Source organism: Pseudonaja textilis, chromosome 10, assembly GCF_049901715.1.
Source record: "Pseudonaja textilis isolate UNSWEBS1 chromosome 10, rPseTex1.2, whole genome shotgun sequence".
Taxonomy (NCBI): Eukaryota; Metazoa; Chordata; class Lepidosauria; order Squamata; family Elapidae; genus Pseudonaja; species Pseudonaja textilis.
In genome coordinates, this window is record NC_141999.1 from 21,784,848 (window position 1) to 21,807,431 (window position 22,584).

At 44.3% G+C, this 22,584-nt stretch overlaps 1 protein-coding gene across 2 annotated transcripts in view; it reads right to left on the reverse strand.

Annotated features, from left to right (window-relative positions):
* The window catches only part of LOC113445917 (cell adhesion molecule CEACAM5-like), a 46,666-nt gene that overhangs the window by 9,790 nt on the left and 14,292 nt on the right, over positions 1–22,584 (reverse strand). For both annotated transcript variants that reach the window (XM_087940142.1, XM_087940141.1), the window contains exons 3-8: positions 18,314–18,586; positions 15,796–16,053; positions 14,300–14,569; positions 10,272–10,523; positions 2,706–2,978; positions 2,043–2,303 (exon numbers count right to left, since the gene is read on the reverse strand). In XM_087940142.1, coding sequence (XP_087796268.1) covers positions 2,043–2,303; positions 2,706–2,978; positions 10,272–10,523; positions 14,300–14,569; positions 15,796–16,053; positions 18,314–18,586 — 1,587 coding nt within the window. The remainder of the gene's footprint in view (positions 1–2,042; positions 2,304–2,705; positions 2,979–10,271; positions 10,524–14,299; positions 14,570–15,795; positions 16,054–18,313; positions 18,587–22,584) is intronic.

Sequence of the window (22,584 nt, forward strand, 5' to 3'; positions counted from 1 at the left end):
CAGAATACATCCAAACTTTGGAACTCATGATTCTTATGGTATTAAAATTTTATAAAATATTTTATAACATAAAATGATCACCAAACAATTTATGACAAAAGGTAGGAGAAGAAGTGGCAGAACCAAGGGGTGGAGTCAAGAGAGGAATCAACCTAGCATCTCTACGCAGCCACAAATGGACTGATCTAATTCTCTTGAATTCCTTTGACCCTTATCTGATGTCAAAATCAGGCTAACCTTTAGTTAAGAATACTCATGTGCATAAGCTGTTTAGTAAAAACGTCCGTATAATTGGACCTTCACATCTAGATCAGATATTCCATGCCTGACACCTCATACAAATGTGTCGTAAAATATTTCCTGGTCTGATGCTGTGCTATACAATTCAACACTAGCTCTTTCCCAGACAAATGCATCTCTGAACCTATCACAACTATTCAAGTAAAGATCATATACATCAGAAGTTCCGTCAAGGTTGAAGATATTGAGGAAGTTAGTAATGAAATATCTATGAAAGAATAAATTAGCAGGATGCAAATTGTGTAGTCTCTTTTAACATTATCCCCACAACAACAGTCCGGTGAGGTAAATTTTACCAAGAGAGAAAATGGCCCAGAGTCACCCACCGAGTGTTCAGGTCACTCCATTATATGGTGCTAGGGATTTGAACCGCCAAACTGCCGACCTTTCTGGTCGATAACCTCAGCGTCTTAGCCACTGAGTCACCGTGTCTCCCAATTATATGCATATTACCCCAAAAGACACCTTTCTCACATCTTCTCAACCAAAGTTCTCCCTGACAACACACCACAAACTCCCTATAGTCCAGTTCAGAACATAACCCATGGTGCAAAAACTTATTTTGAGAGAAAGTTGTTTTATTCAGCAGCAAAGATAAAGGCCTCGAATTAGTACTCCTGACCCCCGCAGAGAATTAGAAGGTTAATTTTGCTATGTTGCAAGATGTGTGCAGTGACAGAGTAGCTTTGCAAATCAAAAACCATCCAGCACACAATTTTATTTACTTAGCTTTTCTTATTTGTTCTTCTTTGCTTTAACTAGCCTGCCGAGGTTGGCAGAGAGAAATGAAAAACGTTTATCTCACCCACTGTTTTGTTCCATTACTGCATCTGGAATTTCTGACAATTAATTTTTCCTATCATATTGTCCCCTAAATGCGGTTTCTTGTCAACTGGGAAGGTTTGAAGGGCAAAGCATGAAATGCACATTATTTGCAATGCAGTGAAGTGTAGAGAACAAAAATAAAGCATCAATAACGCCATAATAAAGAAACTACATATATTACAGGAGGGGTTTAGTAGCACCGTTTCCGATGAATGCATTTAAAAAAATACAACATATCATTTTTAAAAGGCTTTCTGCCTTTTATTGCATTGAAAATGGCTAGATGGAAAAGGAGTCACTCAATTCTTCCAGATTTTTTTAGTACCAGAGACTATCCAGACTCTCCTTTAACAATACATTGCAGCGATTAAAACATGCTGAACTTAAGGGAGGGAAAGATTAAACAGAAAATAAAACCAAATATAAAATCCCTGTCATGCCGATATAAAATTAATTCAGTCCTAAAACCTGCTCTTAAATGTAGAGCAGTCTTCCTCAACCTTAGGCACTTTAAGCGGTGTGGACTTTATCTCTGGGAGTTGAATTCTGGGAGTTGAAGTCGACACCACTTAAAGTGCCCAAGGTTGAAAAATATCAAACTAGACCCTATAGAAACAAATGACTCCCATCTTGAAACGCTAAACACATTTTATTAATGGATTCTCTTTGTGGAGCCCCGTTCTCCACACCAAGATTTCTGTTCATAAAGGTACTCGGTTCATTATAGGGTAATCTGGAACGATAGAAAATATAAACCTGGATACACACTGCCCTTTGGCACGAGGCTTGCTATGCTATCTTTCCCGGGATATAATCTCCAGCCCCAAATCATCTGACCCAAGAGGTACTCGGATGCGTGAAGAACTTCAGAAAGGATCATGGACGGGTGATCAATTCCAAGAAACTGGACTTCTCACCTGTCAATTTCACATAGACAGCGGCCGAAGTGGTGTGTTTGGTGAAGGGGTTCGTAGCCCGGCAGGTGTAATTGCCTTCATCTTCCCAATCCTTCAAGGGAACATAGAGTGTGTCCTCCATCCCATTCTTGACCGTGTTATTGAAGAACCACTCAAACTTGGCTGGAGGCACAGATTCAGCAGAACACAGCAGAACCAATTCGGAACCCAGGGGCTGCTCTATGGTTCCTGACTGGTTCAACTGAACGGACTTGGGCCCGTCTGGAAAGGAAAGGAGGCAGAATCAGGCAAAGGGGTGGAAGGGAAGAAGGCCCAGGTGGGAAGTAGGAGGAATGGACCCCCACCCCACAAATCAGCAAGGGCACTCTTGGGAGGGGGCGGGCGGGTCAGGAATGGGGCTTATGGTGATTTCCAACATGAATTTTGGTGGTGGGGTTCCATCTCAGCGTCTGAGAAGGTTGCCTTGAGTTTCTGCAGAGGTCCTTCCCACCTTGCAAGTTCTTCTTCAGCTGTCTTCCAAGAAGGTTTGGAGGAAGAGGACTCACCTCTCGTCAAGAGAGAATCCCCGTATTTTTCATTTTAGAGATGGGAAAGAAAACTCTGGTAGCCATATCTCCACCACGGAGCAGGAAGAAAGGCCCCGTCAAAGAGGAGACTACTTACATGCCAGTGTAAGTATGCTGGGGTTGCTCGTGGCTTTGCTGAAACGGTTCTGGGCCGTACATGTATAGGTCCCCGCATCCGGTTGTTGGAATTCAAGTAGTGTGAGGGTTCGGTTTTCATTGTCAAATTTTACATTTGTTGGGAAAGGTTTACTGTCTTTGGACCAGGTGACGGTGACCGTGGAACTATTGATGGTACTACAGTTCAGTGTGAAACGTTTCTTCTCGGCCACATAAGATTCCGACGGCGAAAGGATTGGCTCTGAGAGGTTTTCTGCACACAAAACACAATAAGGGGGTCATCTACTTACAGCTTCCAATACTTGGCTTGTCCCGCAAGGTCATCATCTAGGATCACCAGGGTTGGGAAGTTTGGAGCACTCTCCTCTGTTTGGAGAAACTTACAAAGACACAGGTGCCTCAAAAAAAAAAAAAGTGGGTGTGTATCTTACCTCCTTCCCCTTCAAGCCAACGTGGCCGGTGGACCAAGTCAGGGAAATGGGTAGTAGCACCAAGAACAACTTTCTGCTAAGAAGTTCCTACAAGAATCCTAGGTTTGAGTCCACTAGTAAGCTGTGCACCAGGAAGACACTGGGTTGGGTGTCAACTAAAAAATATTTCTTTGGTCTTTTTAGTTGCCAGCAGAAAAGGGAGTGGGGAAAGGAGTGCATTCCTTAAATGCTTCAGATATTTGCTAGGTGGCTGAAGCTGATGGCGCGCAAAATTATTACTGGAGAGCATGATTGATGACTCTTGGCTATGGATGTGTCCCATTGGAGAATATACATCCAGGAGTGGGGGAAGACCCAGGTCAAGGGGGAAATGAATGATGTGTCTTAGTGTCAGCTGCACCCAGTTAACGCTGACATGGTCACTCCTAATAAATCAATTTTGTTTACTCTGAGAGATGCGGCTAGAGACTTATGATTTGAATGGGGGGGTGTATTGTCAGAATCCTGACATTGGGTTGAGAATGGCTCATGCTACCTGCATTGAAACCAGTGGTGGGATTCAACTTTTCCCCCCCACCGGTTCTGTGGGCGTGGCTTGGTGGGCGCACTTTGCACGTGCGCAGAGGGTTGATACTGACCTTCTCCTGCAATCCTGCATTCTCTCTGTGAGTTCAACAGCTGACGTGCAGCAATCAGATGTGCTGCGCGAAGCAGCTGAGCTTCAAAAACCACGAAATAAAGATCAGAATAGAGCTGGGGCTGGCAGATGGGCCCAACAGCTGATCGTCGGAGCAAACCAGTTTGCTCACAGATGATCCTCGGAGCTACTGGTTCAGCTGAACGGGGCCAAACCGGTAGAATACCACCCCTGATTGAAACCAACACTTAAGTGGAATCATTTAGCATGAGCTTTCAGAAAAATGGAATTTTCATGGTTTCTTTCCTTCTCTTTAAATGAACAGGGTGGCCATTCTATCTTATACTGGTTCAGAGAGACTGGTTTCTTTTCTTGATAGGGACACGCAGGGTCAAGGATTGACGGAGGGTGCTGGACATCCCCCCCCCCTTCCCTATTTTAACATGAAGCAGGACACAGGGGAGCGGGCGGCAGAAGAGGGTGGGCTGGGATTCCTTCGGAGCAGGTCTGCTTCTAGACTGGCCATTCTTAAGGGGGTCCAGCTGACCCCATCGTTGCAAGAGGAAATAAAATGGGCAAAAGACAGTTGACAGAACTTTTGCTGATCTCTGAGCTTGCTTCATTGGCAGGTTAGTCGCCACTGGGCGTCCTTATGGTGGCAGCAGGCAAAAACGGGGTGGGGGGTGGGAGAAGGCAGCTCCCCCCTCTTTGGGATTTGGACAATTACTGGGAAAAGCTCTCACAAAATGGCTGCCACTGGCTGTGGCGAGAGCCCCCATCGATCCAAAAGGAAACAAGGGGGGCTGCTTCCTACGTTTTAAAATCCCAATTTACCTCTCGGCTTTGAAATTTCGAGCCCCACATTTCTGTTGTTAAGTGGGACATTCGTTAAGTGAGCTTTGCCCCGTTTTACAGCCTTTCCTGCCGCAGTTGTTAAGTGAATCACTGCAGTTGTGAAGCAGTAGTAGGATTCAAATTTTTTTAACTACCGGTTCTGTGGGCGTGGCTTGGTGGGCGTGGCAGGGGAAGGATACTGCAAAATCCCCATTCCTTCCCCACTCCACTAACCTGCTTTCCAGCTCCGTTCTCCTCTGCAGGGCAACCAAAGAAGACCCAGGCGATCAGCTGGGACTCGGGAGGCAGAGAATAGATGGGGCCGGGGCCAATCAGAGGTGGTATTTGCCAGTTCTCCAAACTACTCAAAATTTCTGCTGCCTGTTCCCCAGAATTGATCAGAACCTGATGAATACTACCTCTGTTGTGAAGTGAATCTTGACTTTGCTCACCAGAAGGCTACCAGAGGGGATCACATGATCCCAGGATGCTAAGACAGCCATAAATATGAGTCATGTGCCAAATGTCTGAATTTTGAGCATGCAACCAGGGGTCATAAGTCACTTGCCGTTGTAGCTTTGAGTAGTCACTAAAGTGAACTGTTGTAGATCAAAGATTACCTATATTTCTCCGTAGTCTCCTTGGAAAAAAACTGGGATGTAGCCCAAAATCCATGCATTGAAGCTGACCAGGGATGGGACACTACCTGGTTGGTCCGGTTCTATAGAACCAGTTGTTAAAATTCTGTCCAGTTCGGAAAACTGGCAAATTGCACCACTGGCTAGCCCTGCTCTGCCCCTCTCACTCACTCCTTACCTGGCAGGTGCACCATCAAACCTGCCTGCTTTTGGTAAGTTGCTATTTTTCCTCCCCCCCCCAACTATCGGCTGTTCTGCTGTGCCGGGAGATTTAGATTAGCTAGAAAGCAGGAAACTGCTTTCTAGCTAATCTAAAAGCAGAGCTGAATCTTCCTTAGGACTGAAGCTTCTATTTTTCAGTGCAGACTCAGGCAGCAGATTGCAGAATCAGAGATCTCTAAGTGAATCTGTGATTCTGTGAGCAACGCAATCTGCCTGCCTGCTTTGCCTGATTTTGGGTAAAAGTTGCTCTTTTTTAATAAAAAATTCAATATTTACATACATGGTGTGTTGTGAGTTAATTTTGTGAGTTTGCTTGCTAGAAAATTTTATTAGTTTGCTTGCAAGCAAATTTTATGTGACAGAATCAGGTAACAGATTACAGAAACATAGATCTCTAAGTGAATCTGTGATTCTGTGCGCAACTTAATCTGAATAGAATAGAATAGAATAGAATAGAATAGGATGGGATGGGATGGGATGGGATGGGATGGGATGGAATGGAATGGAATGGAATGGAATGGAATAGAATAGAATAGAATAGAATAGAATAGAATAGAATAGAATACTTCATTGGCTAAGTGTGACTGGACACACTCCGTTCCTGCTTTGCCTGATTTTAGGTAAAAGTAGATCTTTCTTTAAATAAAAAAAAATTTTTTTTACATAAATAGTTTTAATATAGCATATTATCAATATATACTGGCCGTGGCTCGTATAATTTATAACACAAGCCATGCCCAGTCACATGACCACCAAGCCATGCCCAGTCAGCAAAGCACGCCACCCAGTCACATGACCACCAAGCCACACCCACAAATTAGGCCACACCCATAGAATCCATTAAGAAATTTGAATCCCAGCGCTGAAACTGACCAACTCAACCTCCCATCTATGGGTTCAACACATCCAGTCACTCCGCCGGGCTTTAAAGGCAGTCTTCTACTTGCAACCAAAAATTGGGACCAGAATTTCTGTTCTTAACAAGGCCATTGTTAAATCAACAAGCTCTCTGATACTGACTGACCCTTTTTTTTTGTCCCTTTACAGTCTTAGAATTTAAACTGCACGCTTTATGGGGAATTTTAAAAGCCCAGAAGAAAGGGGTTCTTTTTTTAAAAAAAAAAAAGAAGAAAGTTGTAATCCACTAGTTCAGTCTCTTTTCCTATGTCCTGCTTTCTAACTTTTACTGGGTGTTTCTTCTGTTTAGAAAAAGGATCCAGAGACTATTCTGCTACGGGGAAGAGATAATGGAAGACATAAATAATAATTACGCAGCTCTTGTTTTCTTGAAGAGCTGAACGCATTCAAAACAATCATAAAAGAAAGAAAGAATGAGAGAAAGAGAAGCAAGTACATAACAAGCCATGGATATTATTACAAGGGAGACAAAAAATCCTCGTTTTATAAAATTTCTCTGCATGGAAGACACGTACAGGAATTTTCTCAAACAGCAGCTATACCTTTAGCCGAGCGCCATGCCTCATTTTCTTTTTGTAAAAGATAACAATTCTAGTAAGAATTGGCATCAGGCTGTTTTTCATAAGCTGGGGAGGAGATGGTTCCTGTGATCACTGCGGTATATTGCCAACGTGGATTGCTGCCAACTTAAAAGGGCATAATATCAGCAGATTTCTTTTTAAAAAAGGAGTGCAATTAAACATAGTGGCTTCCATCCAGATATGTCTGCATTAGCCAGCATGTTCCCTGGTGGCTCTGGAAACCATCACGCTGTCTCTTATTTTAGTAATTGAATTTCATGAGTCCAATGAAGGGGAAAAATAAAATAAAATATAGATATATAAATGGCAGCGTTGGCTACAATATTATTCAGGATGCCTTATTTTGCTGGTATGTACTGTGTTTCCCTGAAAATAAGACCTTATCTTAGATATTTTTTTTGCCACCCAAAAAAGCACCAGGTCTTATTTTCAGGGGATGTCATCCACTGACTAACCTCACTTGTGTGTGTCATCCCTGACCTCCTTTTCGCGGTCAGAGGCCTCCAGGAACATCATCTGCAGTTGGCAAGGCTTTTCTGAAGGCCTCTGCAGCTGATAACAGAGCTCCAGATTGAGTTGGTAAGTAGTAGGGCAGCTCTACCCCTCATCTTTAGCTTAATTTTTACCTGTGCACCCTGGAGTGAGCAGGATCTTAATTAGGGCTTATTTTGGGGGGTAGGGCTTATATGGGGCACAGGTATAAAAATCAAGCTAGGACTTACTTTCAGGAAAGGTCGTATTTTCAAGGAAACAGGGTATGTCCGGATGTTCAAATTATGATACTGTGGAAAATCAACCCCCCAATAGCCATTTTAGGGACACTGGGATGGTCTGGGGTGAAACACAGATGAAAGGGTGGATCAGGTCATCCTCAAAGCAAAGAAACCATTTACAGATGCCAGGAAATTAAAAAAGAGCACCCAAAGCCTTGGAGGAATCAACTTTAGATATCATCGCTCTAATTAGCTTTTTCCCTTCAGTCTAATTTGCTGTTTTGCTTCTCTTGCCAAGAAGCCATCTTACAATGGTACAAAGTCCTAGAAGGCAGGTTATAAAATCGCCAGGGACAATAGAAAGCACCAAGCATCAGCCCGGCTCCCAAAATTTGGTGGAAACCAGAATCTGGTTCCGCGGGAGAAAAATATTTCTAGGGTCTTGTGGTCCATTAGCTTGGCAACTAACCACAAAGGCTGTTTGTCTAGTTATTATTGGAGGTGCTTGTACAATTTTTTTTTATTATTATTATCAGGGCTCTACAGATTTTATAAATGTTTAGCTTTCTCCATTTAAGTGTTGTTGTTTTTTTTAATCAGGGCAACCTGGTCTACCCAAATATGGGACGGAGCATACTGCTTCCCAGGGGTGGTCTTCACAAATTTTAGCAAAGGGTTCTCTGCCCGCTTGATGGGTGGTCATGGCCTAGCCGGCCTCCTGCACCAAGTGGGGGATGGGGGTGTTTTTGCCCTCCCCATCCTAAAGCCTCTGGAAGGCCGAAAAAGGCCTCAAACCGGTTGAAAATCAGCCGTGAGGCACATTTGCAGGTAAGGAGGTGGCGGGGATGGATGGGGATTGTGCGCGCATGCGTATGGAGTGTGGAGGGTGCGCATTGCCTTCTGGTGCTGGCCCCTGAGCATGCAAGCGCGCGCATAATTTTTGGCACAGGAGCCCAAAAAGGTTAGCCACCACTGCCCTATACCATTTCAAACAAATGGCTGTCCAATCTCTTCTTGAAAAACTCCTGTGTTAAAACACCCACAACTTCTAGAGGAAGTTGTTCCACTGATTAATTGTTCTCACTGAAACAAAATTTCTCCTTAGTTCTAGATTGCTCCTCTCCTGGGTTAGCGTCCATCCATTGCTTCTTGTCCTGCCTTCAGGTGTTTTTGAGAATAGGTTGACCCCCTCTTCTCTGTGGCGGCCCCTCAAATATTGGAATACTGCTATCATGTCACTCCTGGTCCTTCTTTTAATTAACTAGACATACCCAGTTCCTGCAACTGTTCTTCAGAAGAGGTTGACTGTTAATGTGAAGGAACTCTGCTAAAGCTTAACTGGCATTTACATAACCTTATTACCCTATGACAGTAATTTTGAAATTGATAAAAAACAAACTTATATACATGTCTTTTGGGAATAGCATCTTACCTTTATTCACTCTTTCGAGGACTTTTGAGAACTAAGACTAATAGGAAAGGAATGATCAGACACAACTTTCAACCTTCAGAATTATTCTATTTTATTACAGATACAACTTTCTAAAGATGAATATTCTCAAAGTGATGGGCAGGTATCCAGTCCTAACGACTTGCTAAAGTGGTGGGTGTTTGCTATTAAGATAATGTTGGACAATCGCAGTGATAAAGTCAGACATTTTCTCCATCAGAGAAATGAACAGTTGGGAAAAGGAAGACGCCGCCGCATGGATGGTTTTCTAAACTTCAGTTCCCTCAATATCATTTAAGGATGACCAAAAGGACAAAAAAGTAAGAGAAATTATAACACTATATACACTGATAGTTCAGAATGAAAAAAAATGCAACAATATTGGAGAAGTTTGAAGCGACAGGAGACAAGTCCATTTCTAATGTCCACCGTACAAATTTCGCAATTATCATCTTAAAACCACCAAGAATGACAACAAAAGGTGGTGAACTCCAAACCTTTGAAAGAAACGGTCAACAGTTGCATAAAAAAAAAAAACCTGAAATCCAGTTACAGGACACAAGGACGTATCTTAGGAAGAAGAGTCACAAACACAAACACATAGAAGGAGTTGGCTAAAGCAACAAGAATTCATGCGGGGGGAAAAACACAACCCAATGAAAAGTGGTGTTCCAAGTGTTGACTTTTGAAGATTTCGTCGTAAGGCTTTAGCGGTTTAAATCCAACCCAGTCACGCAGGATCGTTTGTGGACACAACCCCTGTCAACACACCCAAAGGAGTCGTAGATGGAGGAGGAGGAGCTGTCAAGGAGACAAGAATACCCAAACATGTACAATAAATAGAACGCTACGCGGAAAAGAGACTTTTGGGACTGGATCTGGATGATCCAGACAAGTCCCATGGAGATAGGAAATACAGAATAAAGAATAACAGCTCAGGTAGGAGACCCTGTGCCATTTTGGACAAAAGGATGTCAAATCTCCAGCGATGGAGCATCTACAACTTCTGGAGGCAAATTGCTCAGGTTTAGGAATATAAATTACTAGCTTCAGATAGATCAACCCACTTAACAGAAGTCATCTATGGAGACCAGAAGTCCATACAACCATGAATATACTCACCCAGGACACAGATAGGCTGGACTTTAGACTGGGAAAGTTTGGTCTCGTTGTTGGAGGCCTCACATGTATAGGTCCCATTGTTGGCAGAAGACAAACGAAAGAGTTGATAGATCCCCCCTGAATGTCTAGAGTTCTTGAAGGACCATGTATATTCAGCAGGTGGGTTGGAGTCAGCTTGACAGGAGAGGGTAAGATTGGAGCCTTCTGCATAAAATTGCCCACTGGGGCTGATGACCGGGGCATCAGGCCCATCTGGAGCAAATATAGGAGAGTTACAGGTTGAGGAAGGCCAGGGGACACGGGGAGGAGAGTTTTCAGAAGCAACATTCGATCAAAAACCTACGAGATGGAATGACGCATGCCTGTTGTGGTTGGCATGGGGCCAGAGTGTTCTTCTTTGCATCCATGTGATCATATAACAGGGGGTCTCCAACCCTGGGAATTTTTTGACTTGTGGACTTCAACTCCCAGAATTCCTGAGCACAGCCAGCTGAGGAATTCTGGGAGTGGAAATTACCAGGGTTGGAGACCCCTGTTATATCGGGAGTGCTGCCTTCCAATACTGAGTTTGTCCTTCATATCCAGGAGCTATTTAGTTCATCAGCCTAAATAGCAATAGCACTTCATTATACACGGCTGCAGTGCTTCACAGCCCTCTGTAAGCGGTTTAGAGTCAGCCTCTTGCCCCCAACAATCTGGATCCTCATGTTACCCACCTCGGAAGGATGGAAGGCTGAGTCAACCTTGAGCCTGGTGGGATTCGATCTGCCAAATTTCAGGCAGCCGGCAGGCAGCAGAACTAGCCTGAAGTACTGCACTCTAACCACTGCGTCACTGTGGCTCATATACAAATAGTCCTCAACAATACAAGTAGTCCTCAACTTACGAACACCATTGGGACCAGCATTTCCATTTGTGGTTGTTAAGCGAGCCACATCCAATTTTTACCATCTTTTCCACCACGCCTCTGACTGGCCCTGCCCCCATCTATTCTCCGCCTCCCAAGTCCCAGCTGATTGGTTGGGTCTTCTTTAGTTGCCCTGCAAAGGAGAATGGAGCTGGAAAGAAGGATAGTAGGGTGGGGAGGGAATGGGGATTTTGCAGTATCCTTCCCCTGCCACGCCCACCAAGCCATGCCCACAGAACCGGTAGTAGCATTTTTTGAATCCCACCACTTTTTTGAGTCCAGAGAGAGGAAAAAAACAAGGAAGCTAACATGGACAGCTAAGCCAGCTCACCAGCTAGAAGGATGGATGGGGTCTGTGTGTTTCCAATTCCTGTTTTGCTATCACGCTAGTTTCATTAGCCTGATGTTAGTTTCTCAAGTTACAGGTAGCCTGTAAGCCAACCGCCTCTCCCCTCAGAAAGCCTTTAACAGCATTTCGAAAATAATAATGAGCCCAGGTGGGGCATTGAAGAAACTGAAAAATGAAACTGCCCTTTAAATATGCAGAAGTCATTCCTTCTGGTTCTTTGGGTGTGGACTGTAAGCAGCAGTTTTAGCAGAAAGGACTTGTTTAAAACAAGAAGAAATGTCCCCACTCCTAAAATAACATTTTGGCAAGGGGGCTACCTATTGCCTGTAGCAGGGAGAAATACTGCAACATCTAGGAAGTTGCAAAAGGTGTACAGAACAGAAGGCCTCACAACATGGTAAAGTGTCGCTTGCTTACAAGGACTCACATTTCCTCAACTGACATCTCTACTTCAAGAGGAGAAAAAAAAAGAAATCCCCTTTGAAGAGAGATTGTGTCTCGGCAGTGGAGGAAAAATCGATGGAACATGTTATTCTCTATGACTGTAGGATACGACCGAGAAGGCGGGGTCAAATGCACCAGCAGTTTGGAATCATTACGCTCCCACAAATTATCTGCCTCAGCCATCTGTAGGCCAGATTCTTGCATATAGGTAGCATGTAATAAACTGGCAAGGGCTTTGAACCAAGGGTGGGATTTTACTGGTTCGGACCGCTTCTATAGAACCGGTTGTTACAATTCTGTGCAGTTTGGAAAATCGGCAAATTGTGCCCCTGTGTGTCCCGCCCCCCACTCCGTTTTTGTCTTCCTGGGCCTCAGGGAAGCCTCCTGGGAGCAAACACCCCCGAAGGCTTCCCTGAGGCCCAAGAGGCAAAAAAACCCCAAAACATGCGGGCGTGTTGTAAAAAAAGCAGCCACACCCACCTAGCCACTCCCACCTAGCCACGCCCACAGAACCAGTAGTAAAAGTATTTGCACCCCACCCCTGCTTTGAACTCAAGTCCTGTTCCTGGTTACACGTCCCGACAACTGTCATCTCGTCACAGAGGCTCACCAGGAATTATTATTTCCTCTCTGCGCTAAATATTCCACTCATTCTGATTTGTTTTCATCACCAAATGTTATTATCGGATCAATCTGTTTTTATTTCCTGGACCGCAGGATTATCTGTATTAACTCTAACCCTTTTGAGATGTTTTTAGAATAACTATGTTTCCCCCTCCCCCTCTTATCTCACTCCCCACCCCCCGTATCTGTTTTATGCTAATCTATGATAAGGAAGAAAAGTTTGAACGGATTGATTGATTCTGATGGATTGACTGCCTGACCGATCTCTCCTTACGGATTTTAAGAGTTTTTGTTCAGGTTGCTGGTGGGATTCCAACTGTCCAAAACAGATGGTGAGTTTCGTAACTACAACGATGCTTGGATTGTCTCTGTTTCAACCAGAACCTTGAAGTTTAAGGCAGTGGTGGGATTCAGATTTTTTTTTACTTATGTAGGCATGGCTTGGTGGGCGTGGTGGTTTGGTGGGCGTGGCAGGGGAAGAATACTGCAAAATCTTCATTCCCACCCCTCTCCAGGGGAAGCTTACTGCAAAATCCCCATTCCCTCCCCACCCCACTAACCTGCTTTCCAGCTCCATTCTCCTGTGCAGGGCAACAAAAGGAGACCCAGCTGATCAGCTGGGACTCAATGGGAGACAGAGAAGAGATGGGGGCGGGGCCAGTCAGAAGTAGTATCTGCTGGTTCGCTGAACTACTCAAAATTTCTGCTACTGGTTCTCCAGAACTGGTCAGAACCTCCTGAATACACCTCTGCTTCAAGGGATAGAGATTTTTTTGAGTTTCCCACAAAGAAGCCGTGTCCTTCTCCATTCAACCTACAACTGGCAGATGACGCTTAACACTTGCTCAGTATTTGTGTTTGCAATTATATTATTACATGTAGCCCGAGGTGATCCTTTCATCCTGTCTAATGATAGGTTTCTCCTGTTTAGTCAGATTATTATATTCGGGAGTGATGCAAATTCCCAAACTGATGGACCTGTTAAGACACACACGACACGGCTCCAGATCAAAATGACTCTTGCAAAACGACCTATCTAAACAGTAACTCAAGGGGTTTGGAGAGCTGGTCAGGTAGTCCTCGAGTTACGACCACAGTGGAGTCCCCAAATGTCCGTTGTAAATGGAGATATTCATTAAGTGAGTCTTGCCTCCTTCTGTGACCTTTCTTGCCTCAGTCGTGAGGTGAATCACAGCACCATTGATAAATTAGTAACTCGGTTGTTAAGCGAAACTGGCTTCCCCCCCGTTGTCAGAAGGTCACAAAAGTTGAATCACCTGACCCGGGGGTGCTGCCACCATCATAAATACGAGTCAAGTGCCAAGTGTCTGAATTTCTATCACACGAGCATGGGGTTGCTGCGAAGGTTGTAACTGTGGAAAACGGTCATAAATCCCTTTTCCTCCCCAGTGCCATTGTACGTTTGAACGGTCACTAAACGAACTGTTGTAAGTTGAGGACTACCTAGGGTGGTTCTCCCCCCATGTGGCCAAGGGGGAGAAAAGTGACCGGGTCAAGGGAATGCACTCAGAACACTGGATCCCTCGAATCCGGATCTGTTCAACGTCTCTCATACACCCTCAGTTTAGAAGTTAAGACTCTTACACAAGCTTGCTTGGGGCGGGGGGGCGGACTCATTCCCCAAATCCCCAAATCTCTACAACCCGCCTCCCCCGCCCTGCCCCATGTCAAAACCACACTTACAAAAGACATTCAGTTTGTAGTTGGCGGAGTTGTTAGAGAAACTGTTAATCCCACAACAAGTGTAGAGGCCCGAGTCCTGACGGCGTGTTCGACTCAAGATCAGGTTTTGACCATTGGTGCTTAAAGATATGTGGCCTCCCGCCTGCAGCCTCTGGTTCCCCTTAAGCCAATAATAGGAAACATTAAAGCCCGAGGCTGTGCAGTTGAGATATGTGGTGCTATTCTCGACAATCTTGCCAGGGCCTCTGACGGAGATATGATTGATGGCCTCTGTTAGGAAGAGAAAACAGGTGGGACGTCATTGTTATTTAAGACAAACGCCTGACGTTACTGTCAGACTCTTCATCATGGATCATTGACTCAGGACTCCAAGATTTAATCTTGAATTTCCATTCAGAAGGGGCTGTGCAGTCAGATCTGTGGCAGAGAGGTGAGCCTCAATGCGTTTAGGAAACATCGGACTATCAGGTGTGAGGTACGAAGCAACAGAACAACAAAAGATGGAAAACTTTGATATGCATCCTCTTCTCCTGGACTGCAAGATTTTGTCAAGGTACCTCACATGCTGCATAGAGAACGATGACTAAAATGGGAGGTTGGGAGAAGACGAGGCCAAAATGAGGTTACGTTGAAAACTTAGCAATTAAAAAAAGAAAAAAGGAAAATACGAGGTTTATGTTTTCAGGAACAACATCTCTGTTGTTTCACTGTAAAACAATAGAGGGTTCTGAACCACTTCTGAGATATTCTACAACCACCAAGAAGGAAACTGGTGGAGGTAAACCTCAGGTTTGAGGCAGATAAATAAATGGAAGAAAGGAATATCGAACAGTTATAGAGTCCGAGTGAATAACAGTGGGTGGGCTTGAAAACTTAGCCAGAAACTGGCCAGTTGTCAGTGCCAAAGATATAAATGAAACAGGGTTGAAGAGAAGGTACAAAGAAGAAAGACTAACAAAAGTTGCACACCTGTTTTAACTATTTGAGATCTCACATAGTGAAGAAAGAAAACACAAGGTCACAGTATTGGAAAACACAAGGCAAAGAACTAAGTTTGACTGAACAGGCTCAAAATAGGCCAACATCTGTGACCATAAAGGAGAACTTTTGAAGGCAACATGTTGAAGGGACAACCATGTAGGATCTAATTTATACTGGAATGACATTCGGTCCTTAGAGGAATCAGATGGAATCTAGTCTACCAAGATCACAGATACAGAATAAGAAAAGGAATCAAAATAAAAGAGGAACAGTCTGTTGAGGTAGTCATGGTAAAATCCCAGGGTGGAGTACCATGAGAAGAAAGACAAAAACTCAAATAAAAATGCAGGAAGGTCCAAATTCAAATCCATGCAGAGCTCTGAAACGGACGTTCCAAGATGACAGGAAGCGAAGACAGAATCACACCAAAGAGATACCCAGGAAAAAGAAAAAGAAATCACCCACAGCAAGTCCTCTAAAAGATTTGAGTGAGCTTGGCCATCCAAGCTACTCACCCCGGATGCTGATCTCCAGGACGGTGGCTTTTGAAAGTCCACTTTCAACATTGGTAACTTTGCAAGTATAATTCCCAGCATTCTTCAGAGTAAGACGCTGGGTCAGGTGAGAATCGTTCTGATGTTCCAGAAGTTCTCCATTAAGATACCAAGAAAACTTTGCAGGTGGATTAGAGACGGCAGAGCAGACGAGGTTGAGAGTGGAATGTTCATTATAAACTTGTTGTAAGGGGCTGATTACGGGGTGTTCAGGCCCGTCTGGAGCAAACATAGGAAAGTCATATGTCGGTGAGAAAAAAAATCATGCTGCTTAGGAAAACTACCGGTGTTATTATTGCATTATGTCTGCAAAAGGAGTAGAACAACTCCCCGCTGCCAATTCACCATGGGACAAGCTCACTGCAGGGCAATTCAACAAATACAAAAGTTAAATGAATGTTGACATGGCCTGTGGCCGATAATAATAAAATAAAGAAAGTCAATCCATAAAAAAGAGTTACAATAATTTCAACGAAAATGTAGTCACTAATAATAAAAGTACCTGAAACAATTAATTCAGTATTGAATTGTCCTACAGAGAGTTATCTTGCAGTGAGTTGGCCACGGCAAGCTATGAAACCTGTCTGAAAGTACAATCTACATTTTTGATGTAACCATACGCTGGCTCTATAGGGAGAAATCCCAGAATATCTGCATAAAACCCAGGAACCACAATAACCTCTCATAACATTACACAGCTCCAGTTTCCTGGGTTGTCTTTTATTTTTTGCTCATTTTCAAGCTCAACGCTTTAATTCAAGCTAGTTTCAAGCTCAACAAAGAAGCTGGTTCCTATTGTTGAGCTTTTATTTGGCATCTATTTGAGGAGCAAAGAGCTGGTTAGATGGTCCTCTGGAGAGAGGTTGGGTTGAAGGAGGGATACTAAGCCAAAATCACTCAGCTGGTTTTCAAGGCTAAGGCAGTGCTTGAACTCACAGTCTCATGTTTTCTAGCCTGATGCCTTAAACCACTAGACCAAACTGGTTCTTTCTGCCTGTTGGCCACTGGCAATTGATTACAGGACTGGATCCTGAATTCAAATCAACAACATTTCCTGCCTCCAGGTTCAGCTTGAATGTCTTTCAACTCCCTGGGCTGAAAGAATAATGGCCACCCAGGGCAAGGCAAGGAAAAAAAATAAACTAAATAGAAGGGCCAAAGTCTCATCCTTCCTTGGATGCAGATTAACCAGAAATTAACCATTCCAAGGAAAGACAGAGAGAACTAGAACCAAGTACATGGCTCAGCTAAGCAAATTTATCTGAGGTTGGTTCCCCTTCCTTCAGTTATCCAGGGGACAAAAGAGTGACAAAAGGCATTTATAGTGGTATCTCAGTACCCAGCTACTTTGAAACTCATTGAATTTGGTACTCAACGCATCTCGATGAGAAAATTTTGTCCCGGTACTTGTTATTTGTTCAGTACTAAACATACAAACTGGGATTTGTCAGTTGCCCTTTCACCCAGTAGCTCTTGCCCTGTACACACACCCTTGCTGTCTTATTCTAGCTTTTGTGATCTTTTTTGTGTATTTTTGTACTGTTTTCATCCATCGGTACAGGCAAAGGGAAGTTTTTATTTTGTCTAATCTAAGCATGCCTTAATTTTTAGGCTTATTTCTCATGTAAAGTAATAACATCTGACCCTATCTTTTTACATATTGCCATAAAAATGTGCATCGTCTTTGGTTCAGGAACAAATTAAATCTATTTACATTATTCCTTACGGGGAAAAATTGTTTAGTACTCATCATCTTTGGTACGCACCCCAGAATCAATTAATGATGAGTACCGAGGTACCACTGTATTGAAAGTGTACTAAAAGTAAAGTTTTTCCCTGTCCAGTTTTGTCTGACTAGGGGGTAGTGATCATCATAATTTTTTGATCAATTTCTGTGATTTGATTTTCTGTGGTTACGGGGCCAGTATAGCTATACATCAAACATGGAACGCTGTGACTTTCCCTACAAAGTGGCACCTATTTATCTACTCGCAGTTGCATGCTTTCAAACAGCTAGATGGGCTGGAGCTGCAGCAAGTAATGGGAGCTCACCCCATCCTGTGGCGCTCGGGTATCTAACCCAGGTTGTCAGCTTTCCAGTTGACAAGCTGAGTGTCTTTAACCATTGAGCCATCACACTCCCCACCGCCCAACGGTCTATTAAAAGGGGGCAACTGATGGTGAGCCATTAGAATGGTAGCCTAGAGGTGGAAGCTCTTGCCTCACACAATCAGGAGGCCGTGAGTTCGATCCTAGGTAGAGGCAGATATTTCTCTCTCTGGGCACAATGAGAATATATGTGCTGAAAAGAAAACCTCTGTATTGGTGACAAGAAGGGCATCCGGCCAGTAACCATTCTGCTAGCCCCATTCGGTTGCCCAGTCTCCACCCCGCAAGGGATTATGGGGTCATTCAAAGAAGATGAACTGATGGTAAGCCATTGGCTGGATGGGAAGGGACACCTCCAGCCTAAACTTACAGAAGATTTCAAGCCGGTGAGGCTCACTGCTGTTGGCCGAGAAGCTATTTTTCCCAGAACAGGTATAGCTGGCTGCATCACTCCGAGAAGTTGAAAGGAGCGTGAGGGTCTGGCTGTTGTTCTCCAAAAGGACCTTCCCTCCTGCTTCAATCGGTTGGCCTCCCTTCAACCAGGAGTAGGAAACATTGAAACCCAAAGAGGAACAACGAAAAGTGACAGGTTGGTTTTCTAGCACATGAGAAGGCCCAGTGATGGTGACTTTAAGGACAGCACCTGTGAGGATAGAAAAGGGGCAGAGGAGGCTCCAGAAGGCTAAGGAAGCAAATCATCCAACCCACCACCAATTTTGAGCAGATCACAAAGTCCAGGAAAAGAATCAAGACCCCTCTGACAAAGAAGAAAGATATCAACAGTCACAAGGACAATCAATTGGTGAACATCACAGAGAAGCACATTGTAGGATGACAGTGGTTAATATATTGCAGAAGTCCGGAGACAGAGAAATACAGGTGGTCCTCGACTTAAAACAGTTCGTTTAATGACTGAAGTTACAATGGCACTAAAGAAAGGTGACTCAGGATTGTTTTCCCACACTTACGACCATAGTTACGCGATCAAAATTCAGATGCTTGGCAACCGACTCATATTTATGACGGTTGCAGTCTCCCAGGCTCCTGTTCGTTGACCTTCCAACCAGCACAGTCAACGGGGAAGCCAGATTCACTTAACAACCACGTTACCAACTTAACGACTGCAAGTGATTCACTTAAACAACAGTGGCCAGAAAGGTTGTAAAACGGAACAAAACTGCCCTTCACCACTGTCTTGCTTAGCAGCGGAAATGTTTTGCGATGGTAAGTCGAGGATTACCTGCCTAAGGACTTAAAAATAGGAGCAAAAAGTAACCAAGGATCCACGTCGTCAGAATGACGTTGAAAAATTCTTTGTTGACAGAGAGGGCAACGCAAGATGGACACCCCTGAAGAAGGCAACAGGTTCCAGCGAACACAGAGAAAATGTAAAGAATTTGCACATTTGCACGAAAGAGATCCGGAAAGCCCTTTGCCAAATGCCTTTTTTTGGTGTGTGAGTGTGTGTGTCATTGCTCAGTTTGTTCAGATTTTTTATGAGCCCAGTAAAACACGCAGCGGATCAATAAAGCGCACCTTAAAACAGAGGAACCAAAAGCGAAACCGTGAAAGCAAAAAACAGACCAACTGACTTCGGCAAGTTATAGCTAAGGATGGAAATCCTGGCAATCATTCCAGCCCTTGGCCCCAGTTAACCATCGGTGTTTATGCAAGACATAGGCATTTTACGAGTTGTCGTTAAAATAATACAACCTGGATTTACTACTGTGCAACCCTTCTACTTCTTTTTCCATCCAGGGTTGCGGTTAGGAGGGGTGCGATCCAACTGGTGTAACAACTGGTTCAGTGAGCGCATGCTGCATGCACACGCACAGAGCGTTTGCTACTGACCTTCTCCAGCAATCTCTGTGTGTCAGAACAGCTGACATGCGGTAATCGACTGTGCCGCGAATCAGCTGAGCTTGACAACCGGGACTTAAAGCACAGGCTAGAGCTGGGGCAGGCAGGTAGGCCCAACAGCTGATCGTTGGAGAGAACAGGTTCACTCACAGCTGATCCTCGGAGCTACCGCTTCGGCTGAACCATGTCGAACCGGTAGAATCCTACCCCCTCTGGTCTGCAGTCGCAATCCCCTGATCTCAATCCTTTCCTGGGGTTTGGATGGGCATTGTTGACGTAGCTTGGATGGGATGGTTGTGTGACGCGCAATCTTTTAACACCCCGTGACTAGAGCCTGCTGGGAACCGACACTAGTCTGTACCTTTGTTGGTTTTGCACACCTTATAAAATGCTTCTGTTTCTTTCGGGAGAAACCAAATCCGGCTTTTTAATCGTTTCGGCTTAAAGTGCTCTTTTCTATTTTGGATAGACAGCATAGTCCCCCACCGTAACTGAGCCCAGCATTTCCACTGCTAAGCGAGGCGGTCGCTAAGTGAGTTTCTCTCCCCCCTCCATTTTATGACCTTCCTTGCTAACGTGTTGTTATGTGAATCGTGGTGGCCGTTTAAGTGAGGAACATGGTTGCTAAGCGAATCTGGCTTCCCGCATCAACTTTGCTTGTCAGACGGCCGCAAAAGGGGATCACACATCCTTGGAATGAGATATGAACCACTTGCCAAGAATCTGAATTCTGATCATGTGACTGCGGGGATGCTAGAGCAGGGGGTTGGACTAGAAGACCTCAAAGGTCCCTTCCATCTCCTTTCTATCTCCTTTCTTCTCCTATTCTAGATCCCCAGATGATAGAAAAGGTCCCAGGTGATTCTATTCTATTCTATTCTATTCTATTCTATTCTTTCCTTATTCGTTCTATTCTATTCCATTCCATTCTATTAATTCTTATTCTATTCTGTTCTGTTCTATTTTCTATTCTATTTTCTATTCTGTTTTCTATTCTATTTATCCTGAATTCCATCCTATCCTATCCCTACCTTACCCTACCCTATTTGATTCTATCTTTACTGCATCCCAATCCACCCTACCCTACTCTAACCCTACCCTACCCTACCCTACTCTAACTATACTCTACCCTATTCAATTCGATTCGAACTCTACTCTACTCTACCCTACCCTACCCTATTCTATTCTATCTCTACCCTACTCTATTCTGTTGCTTTTGTCATTACTGTTCTAACTTTGATCGGTCACTAAATGAACTGCTGTACGTCAAAGACAGCTTGTGTAAGATTGCCTACGTGGGTGGCCTCCTCTTGCAACTTCTGAGCAGCTTGTGTGAACGTGACCACCTCCGAAATTGCATCAATGCAAGCTCTTTGATCTGATGCTGCCGATTTCCCCTCGCCCTTTACAGAAAAGCTGCCCAGAACACACAGTGATTTTTGCATATCAAGGATTTTCTACGCTGTCTTCTTGTTTTGACTTCTTGTCCTGCCGGCACCATTTTCAGGCACTTCTTGCTTTCCTGAGGGAATTTGCAAAGTCTTGTTAGGTGATGAAATAAAGTAACACACCTGGGACCATTCCTAATCTCTGGGGAATCTAGAAGATTATGAACAGTCTCAGCAGGGATTTGTGCCGCAACATATTGAAGAAAGGTACGGAAAGGAGTTAAGAAGGGGATGGTTACAACGATAAGATATATTATGTATACTAGTTCAAAATAACAATGTAATGTAACTATTGTTGTTATGGTAAGGAAATTGTATTAACCACAAATACTATGGCACAAGATATTTGTACCCAGACGACACAATGTATAAAGAAAAGGTGGCATGTTTGTAAAAATGAAATAAAAAACTTAAAAATAAAAAGAAAGGTGCAGGAAGCTGTAGCACTCGGCTAACTTTCAGCTCAGAAAAGCTAAGTACAGGTCCGCAGAATAACAGAGTTGGAAAAGACCTTGGAGGTCTTGTCCGCCTCACTGACCCTTAGTTCTAGGTTGCTTCTCTCCTTGATCAGTTTCCATCCATTGCTTCTTGTCCTGCCTTCAGGTGTTTTAGAGCACTGGTCGCCAACCAGTGGGCTGGGGACCATTGGTGGTCTGTGATAAAATTTTGGTGGTCTGCAGAGAAATGCCCTTCCCCAAGCACTACTCCCCAAAGCAATTAATCCAGGCTGCGTGGGAACACAAGACTGCACCGCCCACATGGCCCGCCCACCTATGGGGCCCTCACCTTTGGCCGAGTGCAAACCTTACCTTGAGTAGAGCCACGCGAGCTGGAACTGGAAGGTAAGACTGATGGCAGGGGAGGGAAATCTGCCCCGGGTTGGCTTGCTGAGGTTGGCGGGAAAGTCGGTCCCATATTCCAGAGCTGCAGGAGTCACAGGACTGGCCCTCTGGTCATCCCGGAGCAGCTCCTCCAGTCCATGGCAGGCTGGTGCACCCGGATGGAGGAGCAGCTGCTCTGGGATGACCAAAGGGCCAGTCCTGTGACTCCTGCAGCTGTGGAATATGGGACCGACTTTCCCACCAACATCAGCAAGCCACCGCCAGTCAAAATTCATATTAGTGGTCCGTGGGATTTAAAATTATGAGTTTGGTGGTCCCTGAGGTCCAAAAGGTTGGCGACCTCTGCTTTAGAGAATAGGTTGATCCTGTCTACATTGGGGCAGCCCCTCAAATATTGGAGGACTGCTATCCTGTCTCCCCTGGTCCTTCTCTTCATTAGACTAGACAGACCCACTTCCTATAACCGTTCTTCATATGTTTTAGCTTCCAGT